General features: G+C 47.3%; 1 protein-coding gene across 6 annotated transcripts in view; it reads right to left on the bottom strand.

The window, feature by feature from the left end:
• PCSK6 (proprotein convertase subtilisin/kexin type 6) overlaps window positions 1–12,698 on the bottom strand; it is a 267,354-nt gene that overhangs the window by 55,452 nt on the left and 199,204 nt on the right. For 5 of the 6 annotated variants that reach the window (XM_044980726.1, XM_044980728.1, XM_044980727.1 and 2 more), the window contains 2 exons: window positions 12,373–12,461; window positions 1,578–1,750 (listed from right to left, as the gene is read on the bottom strand). In XM_044980726.1, the coding sequence (XP_044836661.1) occupies window positions 1,578–1,750; window positions 12,373–12,461 (262 nt within the window). Of the gene's footprint in view, window positions 1–1,577; window positions 1,751–12,372; window positions 12,462–12,548; window positions 12,642–12,698 lie in introns of those variants that run through there. The other variant, XM_044980730.1, reaches the window with a different exon arrangement.

Raw genomic sequence — 12,698 nt, 5'->3', positions numbered from 1 at the left:
CCCGACCCCAAATATGGCGATCAGTTAAACCCTGAGTATGTGGGCAAGACCCAGCCAGCACTCAGGATCTACCAGCTCTTGTTCTGAGGGAATTTAAACATCTCCAACTCAACCCCTGACACTGTATAAACCAACCTTTTGAGCTGACTTAAATAGTGAATTGACTTTGGGCCATGTCAGCTCCAGACAGATGCAGCAGAACATTCCAGAAAAGGGTCAAGAAAGTGATTGGTGTTTGGGGAGGGAGTATTTGTACAAGGAGAATGGAGGCAGAGATGGACAACTGGAAGCTCCTGTTTATTCTCTCTCATAACACGAATGCCAGAGGTCACTCACTGAAATTAAATGGGAACAAATTTAAGACAGATAAAGGGAAATACTTTATGCAACGTGGAAATATCCTGTCTCAGTAAGTGTGATAGGTTATTAGGAGCTTGGTGAGACTAAAATAAGAATGAGATTGTCACATGAACAGGGAGTGCACTTACACTAGCCTGGAAAGTATTACAGAGATGAGCAATCCTCATGCTTCAGGGTATGTGCTGATTACTAGGTGAGGTCAGACAGTAAACTTCCCCTTCTGCTTCACTGGTGCACATAATTCGGTGCCTTGGAGCAAACCTGCAGGTCCAAAGCCCAGTGCCGCTCTGACACTGCCAAGGTAGAGGGGAGGGAGACGGGAAGGAAAGTGTGCACCTCTCCTACCCCAGCAGCCATACTGAGCACCAGGCAAGCAGCACGAGCAGGCTGCGAAACAAGGAGTTCTCCCTGTTCCAGTCTAGCAGGGCTGGTTGTCAGCTATAATGCCACAGTGGGAGGCAAAGTGAGGGGGGAAACGAAGAGGGGGGGGCGCAGCGGACTCTCCTCGGCACTATAACAAAAAGAAAAATCCCCCTCCCCGCAGCCCCCAGTGCCTGGGAGATAAATCTGATTAATAATAAAAAATGAGCTCCCTTCAAATACTTGTCATTTATTAACCCAACGTAGCTTCCAGTCCAGGATTTCAAATTAGACCCGAGTCTGCTATGAGCTCTGGGCCCATCTGTTCTCCCAGGGATTTCCCTGACATGGGGAAGTGCTGGTTTAGGTTGGTGTTGATCAGTGCTCTGGGGGAAGCCTTTTATTTTATTTTTAATGCCAGACGTGCCTAGAACGTCTGTGCTGAGTAGATTTTCTAAAGCCTCCCAAAGAGCTTTCCGTGCATTGCTTTGGTGAGCGGGGTTAGAATCACTCCTATTTATTTGTCCCCGAGCCATTTCTAGGGATGCTGAGAGAGTGTTCCGAAGTCACCTGGGCCTTGTCGACACTACGAAAAATTGGTCATGAGTCACCCCCAGTGCAGCTCTCTCTACCGTAGCCGCAGTGTCAGATGTGGTATAGGCAAGGCATGGACAGGGTAACCATTCTCTCAAGATGATTCTCTCGACCTTAACTTTCTTTCCTTTGTTTAACCTTCTACACCCAGCTCACACTAATCTCAGCCCCGACACACACACACACACACACACAAATTTAAACTTAATACGGAGCAAAAGGGAGAAACAAACAGTGTCGCCAGTGCACTCGATTATCCACACCTTTTTAATGCCATACTCAAAAGCCTGTTTGGCCAATTCACCGGGTCCATCAACTGTCTTCCCATCATCATCTGGCCCCCAGCTTGCGCTGTAAATGTCAATGTAATCGGGTCTGATGCCAAGCGACTTTGCTTCAACAACATCTGTTACATCTCCATCTAACATACGAACGCCTAAAAGCACAAAAACATTAGACATTAGGGCTGAATGGCTTTTATGAAAGTGCCAGGATTGCAATCAAAGGCCTTTGTTAGAGGCTGCCGAGAACTGAAAGGCTTGTAATGTCTTGAATAGCTGAAAACGACGCCAGTGTGGGTACCCTAATGAGCTCCGCCGCGTGAAGTTCTTAGGCTATTTTGGAAACCTTTCCCCCTCTCACTTTTCTCTCTCTGTGCGTTGCTGATTTGATGGAAAGGAATTAAAATGATACATCATTTGCAGTGCTCTGAGCGTTCCGCTGCACGAGCAGGATTCAGAAAGCAGCCTGGTCCAGAGTGAATCTAAACATTTCCCCAGCGTCCCTCTCTCTAGAAGTAGTAGCACTCACAAAGTCACACTCGTAGAGTCCCACATCTGCTGGAGAGAACATGCCTTTAAAATTCTTTCAGTCATAACATTTCTCTGTTAAAAACTCTCCACACACACACACACCCTTATAATTATAGTTAATTCATTCTGATGCCTGGAAGACATTCATCAGCCTCTTTCCTGAATACTCACCAAAAAGCCCCATCTGAGAATGCAATAGGAATGTCTGTGACGTTAGTTCATGCACTTTTATCTAGCAATAGTTACACCAGGCCCCAAAATGACACAATGTGCCAGCTTTTGATCAGGGACAAGCTAACTGCTTCCCAAAGAAAAAGGGCTGAAAGCATTTGCTAAAAAGTAAACGAGACAATTTCTAAGGCAGAGAAATCGCTCATGCGAGCCTACTGCTCAGTGAGCAATGTGATATGGGTGACTGTATAGGAGATCGTCAGGCTTCACAGTAAACATAAGTAAAGGGAGGGCATCCTTGGGTACTTTAGAAGCCCCAGGATGAGATTTTCAAAGCCAACTAGGGATTCAGACACACAATTAGAGCTGGACATTTTTAGATGAAGTGTGTTTGGTTGGGAAAACACTGTTTTTTTTTAAATGGAAAATGTTTGCAGAAACATGAGTTTTAATGAAACCTTTGTCAGGATGGCTTCTCGGGTCCAGGACGAAATTTCTGGTCAGAGAAAGAGGGAGACAGCAGAACAGCCCGTAGCCCCATGATAGGATATGAATGACCCAGGTTCAAGTTTTTGCTCTGCTCTGGGCTATTGGCTGTTCTTGGGTGGGTGGACTCTCTTTCATGAACAATTTCAAGAGGTCTCAGTTTCGTACCAATGTGGAATCCAAACAAATTCCTGCTGCCTTGAAATGTTTCACGACCTAGAATTCTTGTCTTCCAGCCAGCCCCATACACACAGCTGGGAGCTGTCTCTCTAAACTCCTCTGGTGGCTTTGAAAATGTCAACCCATGTTCATATCTCCTGGAAAAGATGGCGAGAATTTTATTTGTAACTGAATAAAGATTCATCAGTCCCTTGAAATCAAGATGAAAGTCAGAGAGGGGAGAAAATCCAAACAATATCCAAAACGCAGTAGGACAAGCAGACCATTTGCAGCCTAACCTCACAGCCGCTCCACTGGCCATTTGCAAATGCCAGCAAAGTTGCCCAAGAGATATGGTGAGGAGGCAAAACCTGACCACTGGAAAAGAAGCCTTCTAAAGCTTGACATCGAGATGCTCTAGCTGCCATGCTGAAGAGGAGGAAAAGTGATAGGTGTGATAGCACATTTCACTTCAGCTCTTTATCATCATTTTTCTTGAAGTCTTCCTCACACCGATACATAAGGGACCTAGGTTTGGGAACAGTGAATCACTGTCACTGCGAAGACTAATTCAAATAGAGTCGTGTTTCCCAAACTAGGACACTACTTGTGTAGGAAAAGCCCCTGGTGGGCCAGGCCGGTTTGTTTACCTGCTGTGTCCGCAGGTCCGGCCGATCGCGGCTCCCACTGGCCGTGGTTCGCCGCTCCAGGCCAATGGGAGCTGCTGGAAGTGGCGGCCAGTACGTCCCTCGGCCCGCACCGCTTCCCGCGGGCCCCATTGGCCTGGAGACGTGAACCACGACTAGTGGGAACTGTGATCGGCCGGACCCACGGATGCGGCAGGTAAAGAAACCGGCCTGGCCCGCCAGGGGCTTTCCCGACACAAGCAGCGGCCCCAGTTTGAGAACCACTGTGCTAGAGACAATGTTCATATACATCATCGGTTAATGGAACACTAGGCTAGGGATGTGTATACATGTTGCCTTTGGCTTGACACATCCCCATGGAGATGGGGGAGGCTGCGTCTGATCACAGAGGTTATCCAGTGAGCAAAGCCTGGCCCAAGGTGAAACTGGAGTGACTTGTGTACCACCCTCTGGGAACAGAGGCTCTAAGGAGGCTGGGTGGGATACGGATTCAAGGAGGAACAGGCTTCAGAGGGAAGTCCCTGTCCCTCCCCCACCTCCCTGCTAATGAGACCTTGGGGCAACTGGTTGTCCTCAACCTGCCCCCATCACAGGTTCAAAGCACAGGCAAAGCGCTGAAAGCAGAGAGGAGTTTCCTTCCCTAAGTGCCAATGCCACGGCATGCAGGCACAGTGAGGAGTGATTGCAGGAGAGCCGTGCTCAGCTGGGTGTGTGGGAGGGACACCGCAGTCGGAGCTGGGACAGGCCCACAGAACTCGAAAGCCAGTCTCCCTCTCACCAGCAGAAGTTGGTCCAATATCAGATATTACCTCACAAACTTTGTCTCTCAGGTGATTTTAATGGCTGTTGGCATGAGACATGGATTTTTATAAATTCATAGATTCCAAGGCCAGAAAGATCCATTGGGATCACTAAATCTGACCTCATTTTGTGTCAAGACTTACGTTTTGAACTCCTTACAGTAGGTTTTGATACCAAAAACAGCCCCAAGGAGGGACATTATTGAGGTAAGAGAGCCTGGCATGGAGAGTCTTTGGGGTACCTGAGAGGAGGAAAACTGGGGCCGGGTGCTCAGAGCCCCCCATGGTAAGAGGGGCAATCAGAAGGCAGCCACCCTGGTGCGCATCAACAGTGGACAAAAACAGCTCAGAGCCGTCTGTCTCCTTGATGCTCAGTTAGTCTAGTTTAGTAACTCTATTAAGTGACTTCATGGCTGAAAGGTAGCACTGGATCATTTTAGTGCCTACTGGAGCCAGCCAACCAGACGCCTATTTATAAAAATGCACTTCCCTTTCCACATTTATTTTTCTAAAACCAAACAAATGCAGACAGATTTAATTACCGTTGCAGCCGTGCTCAGGACTACAGGCAATTCAAATATATTTTTTCTAACGCCGTCTGCTGCCAGCAGGGAACAATCTTCAAAATACAAAGCAAAGGTGCAAAGACATTTACCAAAGCTTCTTTTCTTTGTAAAGTGAACTAACGAAACTGAAGCGAACACTAAAAAGTCACCCCTAGGCAGGGCTACGTTTTACAGCAGCATTTTAAATTTCCTAAATAGCATGGGCAGGTGACAAGGAATTGTTTTTTTGCATGTGCTACACAGGTGCTTATTATTCAGACCAAACAAGGTTTTTTTCAGTTAGCTGGTCACTATCACACGTTAATTTATCCTGGATTGACAGATGAGGGAAAACAGCATTATCACACCACTGTTACTTTATCTTGCACATTATTCATTTTCAAGAGAAAACCTTTTGTAGCATCATAATTCAAAGCACTAAACCCTTCAGGCGGCGGGAGGAAAAACTAGCTTTCAAACGCCAAACTCCAGTGCAGTCAGCTGGAGTTGGGGGTGCCTGTCCCCTTGCAGAATTGGGACCCAGCTGAGCTCGTGATTGGAGGACTCTTCTTCAGAGCAACATGTCCAGCACTACATATAAGAGAAGAAGAGCTGGATTAAACAGCAGCTTTGGGACAATGTAAGCCATTGGCTGGACTATGCGCATTAGGTGTCCGGCAGGTCAGGCAGAGATGCTCCTCACATCCACTTCACTTCTACCTTGCCTTTTGGCTCAGATCTTGTCATTTAATATCTGACAAGTCCTGTAAGGGGTGAAGGTGAAGCTACATCCCAGGCCTGATGGGGACATTCTGCCCGTCTGGAGTGTCTAGGAACCAATGAAGGATTTGCCTTTAGTGAGTCTGCAGTGAAGAGATGGGCACGTGGAGGACTGGGACTAAGGAGAACTTAACTTAATTCCTGTCTCAGATCCTGGGGCAAATCACAATCTCTGTGATTCAGTTCCCCATCTAAAATGGGGCTAATAATGCCTCACAGAGGTGTTGAGACATTTGCAAGGCACACTGGCAATGGTACTGTCCATACCTACATAGATGGCCTAAAAAATAAGCTGTATAAATTCTCCCTTTACTTTGTTCCCATTAAAGATGTTGCCAGCTGTGCACTTGTATAGAGGGAAAATATCCCCCCAGACTCATCACGTAGCAGATCCAATATGCTAGCAATCAAACCCAAATTTATATAATACTGCAGCAGGATCTATAGGTTAGAGAGTTTGGAAGAAGGAAACCAAAGTTAACCAAGAGACGGGCGGGAGAGGGAAGTCAATCGGCTCTTTCCCACAAAGCAAGCAATAAAAGTTTCAGAATGCAGGCTGTAAAGAAGAGAAGGGGAAAAAGAAGGTATGCCAGGATCACTGTTTGTTTATTGAGCAGTAATGTATTTTGCCTACAGCAAATAAACAGCAATGCAAGAGCAATGAAGAACAGCAAGTAAAATTAGATTGTAGCTTTTTGAGTGTGACAAATAGGCCTCCCCGACAAGTTTTGCTCATTAAATCGCGGGTTTATGTTAGTCATCCATCTAGAATCACTTTTGCTAAAGCGACAGCACGTTCTGTTCCACATTCAGTAACTCTATAGGGTTCGGTTTCAAAAAAATTGACCCAAACCTACAACCTCAAGCGGTCTGCCAGTTTTATTGTCTTGGTCCACAAAGCGTTTCTGGTCTCCCCAACATGTGCACACATGGAGGCGCTCATTAAAGAAGTCAAATTCAAAAGGGAGCGATGCATTTTTTAATAAAGCTGACAAGTAATTCCTGCCTCCATGGTTATTAAGGAGTGTGCGCTTGAAATATACCATGTGCATTTTAGGGCCTGATCCTGTAGGAGGCAGAATACCTTTAACTCCAGCTGCAGTCCACAGAAAGGCCCCGCTTGCTTCCACCAGGCAATCAGCATCCTCAGTTTGCTACAGCCTCGATTTATACTGATGGCATTAGCATCTTTCAGTGCTGCCTGCTTCGCAAAACAGGGAATTGTCACAAGTGCCTTTAACCAGTACAGAGTGCCAGTGAATGTACCACACTTGCATGCAGAGCGAACATTTCAAAATAGGGTCTGCATTCGTTCCCCTGCATTGGGATCACAGAGAAATCAGATGTGCCATGCACACGGACGCACATGCGTGTACACAACCATGCAGAGAACTAGGCGGACGCTCAAAAGTTAAAAAGAGAGATACTCCTGTTCTGGGGGGAGTCTAGTGGTTGATTTATTGGATGCACTCACTCAAGACTCATTTCCATGATTCCGTATCTCTCACCAACAAAAGCCAAAACACCCATCAGAAACAAACCAAACCAATCCTCTACAAACTCCAGTAGTGCGAGAGCAGCCTTCAGGGCAGAGCCAAGTGGGTAAAATAAGGCCTCTGGTTATTTAAATGCAAGTCTCCAGGATTCCTTCGCTTAGGTCTCAAACAGTGGGGCTCAGATATGGAATTTGTGTAGGGGATCTGGAGTGGAGGGTAAGCTGGTGGCATGATACAGCAGAGAAATACAGTATCTTCTTCAACAATTATTTTCCTTATGCTAAGTTGAGGTCACAGGAGGAAATAAAAAATCCCAGCATGAGGTTCAGTCCAGGCCCAGAACACTTGGGGGTGCAGCCTGGGGCAATCTCGTTACTGTCTCCCAAACAGCAGTTTCCCTGAGCACCTGTGCTAGTGGAAGCAGCAGCAAAGTGATCTTCACACCGCAGAGAGAACCACGGTATTGTACTTGCCTGGGCATCTCACCCAGCTACTGCAATCACAGCTGCGTCGTTCCCATCCTGCAGGTTCTCCCTCCTGGCCAAACACTGAGCCCAGGGCTACAGCAGAAACTTGCTAGGAGAATGATGTTGGCTAGGCGCATAATTTTTGTCACATTTCTATACTGGCAAAAGCCCTATTGTCAGTTATACTGGCATAAACGTGCTGCTGCTGGTGAAGCTTGTTTTGCTAGGGGAGCTGGTAGAACCACTGGATAAGCTGTGTCTGCCCTAGGGGTTTGCTGTTATAGCTGTACCAGGATAACTATACCAGAAAACCAAGCTGATTAGACTAGTGTTTGGGGGTAAGTTGATCCTTTAAAATGCTCTAAATCTGAATGGTTCATAGATATGCTAATGCAAACAAACTTCATGATTCTAATTAGCATCATGAATCAAAATTACTGATAATGATTCATTTACTTCATTACTGTTTGTTATTTGTATTACAGTTGTCCCAAGGTCAGGGGGCTGGTGGCCCATTGTGCCAGGGTTTGTACAAACGTAGTTTAAAAATTAAAGTCATTTTCAGTTATTTATTGAATACATTTCGTTAAACGGAAATATCCAATTCCTGCGGGGAGGGGAGGACAGGAACATCTAAATGTATTTAATTAAAAGTGACATTTGCTATTGCTCTGCAGTTGGCTCTGAGAAGGAAAATGTATTGAAGTGACACAGGTAGCTGTTCAAACAATGGGCTCGCAATTTTACCCACAGCGCAAATGGGCAGGCTGGCCTGCCCGGGAGATACTATATCCAACATGCTGAGCATTCAGGAAAGTAGAGCATGGAGCGTCAAAAAAACTGACGCTCTCTCTCTGCAGCAGGAGCACCCTTTTCCAGCCCAGGTTGTGCGTGCAAGGAATGTGAGAGCAACTCTGATAAACACAGGGCAGTTGCAGAGATGGGATCCTACTGCAAACCATGCTAATAGCTCAAATCTCCATCTACCGGAAAATGCGGCCCCCTCCTGGTATGTGTTGTTTGTCTGCAAGGGTGGGACAGAAAGGGCCTGAACTCCGGGTGCTTGGACCCACCTGCAGCAAGAGACGCATCTCTGAAAATGACCAGCCTCCGCATCGACAGGAACAGCAGCAATTCTTTCTTTCATGTGCTCCCCCACCCCCAGTTTCTAAAGAACAATATGCTTGTCTCCACCTACCACTAGGGGGAGGGGGCAAAGAAGGGATGCAGGGAAGCAGAAGTGCAAGCAGTGTCAGAACGAGCTCTACCCTGACATCTGGTGGTGAGCTGTGGAAAAAGTCTTCAGGGGCTGATCTCGGTTGCATGGGCACACCCACCCCGCCTAGCATGATGGGACGGCTTGCCCAAATGGTCACTTTGGCTGCTGTGGGATCCCAAGTCTCTTTGTTATTGGGGCAGGAGTAATAAAGTGTTGTTATCCTGGTTATGTGAATCAAGGACAGTAGAACTGCACTTGGCATTTTATGATGGAGGGACTCACCCTCAACTAAGAAGCACTCGCTAGACAAGAGACACGGGTTCCAAAGTCCAGTGAATTGAGAAAGAGGCTAGGACAGGTAGGTGCACTTGGCAGTGTGTGTTCCTTTTGATGGCCTCAAACACCACTTTGATCTCTCCATAGTATAATAATAGAATTAATTTTGGACTCAGTTAGGAGTCTTGTTACATGCTGCAGAACTGAAGCCACTGATTCTGAGGTCTAAGCATTAGACCTACTTTGGACTAATGGTTCTGTGTGCCAGCACTGAGGCCCCTGACTAACAGCTGACATCACTGAGAGCTGAAATCACTAAAGAGCTGAAGTTACTGAGAGTGGAAATCATTGAGAGCTGTGTTAGTGGTGGGGAGAGGCTGAGAACAAGTTGGTGAGCAGCTAGCAGAAAGGAGTGGCTAGCAGGGCGGCTGGTGGAGAGGCGCAGCTGGTGGTGAAGACTGCAGCAGAACCTCACAGAGAGGCGTGGCAATTGGCCGTCAATCCAACCAGCGGAGCATGTAAGATGCCCCCCATACCTCCCCACTTCCACCCAGGCTGGGAGGTAAACTCTGCAGATGAACTTCTGAACTCTGGGGGCTGCACTGACCCAGGACAGAGACTGTGGAAGGGGTGACTGTTGGGTTGCTGGACTTAAGACCCTGAGGGGAAAAGGACACTGCCCAACTTACTTGGTGGTAGGTCCTTTGCTCATGGTTTGTGTTATGAATCCTGTTTGTGGTGTTTCCCCATCATAATGCTGCATTGTTTCCCTCCTTTATTAAAAGGCTTTTGCTACACTCAGACTCTGTGTATTGCATCTTAGAGGTGCCCAGGAGGGTGGTATGTAAATTGTCCCAGGTCACTGGGTGAGGGCTCGAGCTAGTTTTGCATTGTGTTATTGAGACAGAACCCCTAGATACTGAACCCGGCCCTTGTTGCTGCCAACTCTAATGGGCAGAAGGGTTACAGAAGAGAAGAAGAGCAGTGTCCTTGAAGGGAGATTTGAGAAGGATGTGTTGGAAAGGGGACACGTGTGGTTGACACAAGGCGAACCGGACCTCTATCTAGCTCCAGAAAGTACATGGTCTCCTGCTGACTTCATAGGAACATAGAATCATAGAATCTCAGGGTTGGAAGGGACCTCAGGAGGTCATCTAGTCCAACCCCCTGCTCACAGCAGGACCAACACCAGCTAAATCAACCAATCCCCAACTAAATCACACTTAGGTTTCTCTATAATCCACAGATGTCCCAACACCACTTCAGCCCCACTGCACGTTAGGCCAAAGGCTATGCAGCCTCTGCCTAAAGAGACAGGAGAGGCAGGCACAAGAGGGAAAAGAGAAAGGACCCAGAATGAGAGTGTAGAGAATAGGAAAGAAAGGAGAACAATGGGGATAAATAGGAAGGAAAAGCGGTAGGAAAGTCAGGACAGGGGAAAGAAACCCAACGGGAATAAAGGAGCTGTTCCCCCCTTCTACTCACATCCTACCCTACGTTTCCTTTGGAAGCATCCCAAAAATCCTCACAGCCAGCGCAGCCCCAATCCCATGTTCCCAGCAAGCTCAGCCACCCTCCTCAGAGGCAGCATTTCCACTCAGTCGCTAACAAAGTGCTGCCACCTGCTAGCAGCATTGCCAGCTCCTAAACAGCTGGAAGACAGTGCAATGCTGGAAAGGGGCTCACCTGCCAATCTGCGACCAGGCCCCTCCCTGGCGTGCAGTTCCAACAGCTGAGTGGAGGGCAGCGAAGTGGGATCGCACAGCTGTGAGAAAACCGCATCCAATTCCCTGCTCCACAAGTTGCACTTACATAATGGAAAGTGGCAAGCGGCTTGCATACAGCAGCCCCTGAGAACAGTATTTTATAACAGCCTTGCCAGTAAAATCTATTGCTACCAAGGCAAATTACAAAGAGCCCAGAGACTGAAGCACGCAGCGAGACAGACTATTCTAGATTCCAGGATTTAGATGCAAGAAGAAGTGAAAACATTGGGAGGAATTTTCAGACAGGGTCTGACTTGATTGAATACATTCCCAAAAGCCTATGGAAGCTTTGTTTGTTCCATTTAGGACAGGTTCTATAAAAAGGCGCAATCCTATATAAATCACGTTAGCTCAATTTTATATTTAAATATGGGAAAAAATCCAGAAGGATCATACAGGGAAAAAGCATGCAGCTGCTCCTACAAACCCCAAAACTGGTCCTTTACCAAACGAAGACCTAACCCTGTTCTTTTGACTTCCCTGGTCAGTTCCAGTTGGAAGGCAAACATCCAAGCAGCCATGATTAGCCCCTCTGAATGATTACAAGTGGAGCATTAATCTCTGATCTGAATATTGAGCTGAACTGGGGTGTTGCAGCTTCCCTCATTGAAGCTGGTGTGGCTGACTACCAATGAGAAGGGGCCACTGGTATAGCTGGCTGCAGGACGACAATTCTGTTTGGCAGCAACTTCTGAAGTTTTGAAAATTGTTTTCGTTCCACACTGGAACAAACCCAAAACCTTTGGAAAGTTTCTGGGGACAGGGAGTCATGTCCTAGTGCCCACTTTTGGATCGGGGTGTGTGCTCCCATTCATCCTGCAGACTGGGGCCCCACCTAGAATGTAGCCAACCCAGGTTCAAATCCTTGCTCTGACTAATTCAGACCAGAGCTTTTCGTCCCAGATCACTCTGGATCAGGTAGGGCGGGCATTTAAACCAGGTCTCTCACATGCCAGGCCAGTGCCCTAATCGCCCGGCTTGAGTGTGTGAGAAATCTCTCACTAAAAACAAACCGACCCACCCCAAAGAACCCCTTCCCAATGAAACCGACATCTTGGGGAAGGGGTTCCAACCAGCTGTAGCCACCTGTGATTTGTACTAACCGAGGATCTACAAGATGCAGAGGGCACATTGTCAGCCATGTCCTCAAGAGCGGAATTCAGCAGGTCCCCAACCTCTTCACGAAAATACATGTCCACTGTCGGGGGTGGGGGAAGGAGGCGCTTCAGGATCATTCTTAATCAAGGACACAAGGGCGCCCCGACAAAGATTCAAGGCTTTAGCAGTTCCAGACCAGCCTCACTGGCCCCCTGTCAATCTCAGTTCAAGGACTCACAACCCACCAGTCCAGACTGGCAGAACTACAGGTCCAGGAAATAAAGGTGTGTAAGTAGCAAACCACACACAGAGAGGAAGCCCCAGCTTCAGCCTTACCTCCTATTCTTGCATTATACGCGATGCCCACGATACAATTAGAGTTGTTTGCTTTAGCTGCAACTTGTCCAGCACAGCGGGTGCCATGTCTGAAAAAAGAATTTACAGTCAGGATACATTTCCATGTAAGTAATTGACAGCACAGACACACACAGATGTGTACCAAGTGTGCGTATGTATTGTATGTGACACCCAGCACCATGATGCCATTGCTAATAGTCACGTTGCTGCTTAAGCTATTTGCAATGTTGTATCCCATCATGTCTCCCTCTCTCATTCTACAGTGAAGTCATAATGCTCCATCTGCGACATTCCGATCCCTCGGG

The sequence above is a fragment of the Mauremys mutica genome, chromosome 11 (genome assembly GCF_020497125.1).
Source record: "Mauremys mutica isolate MM-2020 ecotype Southern chromosome 11, ASM2049712v1, whole genome shotgun sequence".
NCBI classification, from domain to species: Eukaryota; Metazoa; Chordata; order Testudines; family Geoemydidae; genus Mauremys; species Mauremys mutica.
The sequence above is the reverse complement of the archived record's forward strand: the minus strand, read 5'-3'. Positions and strand labels throughout refer to the sequence as shown.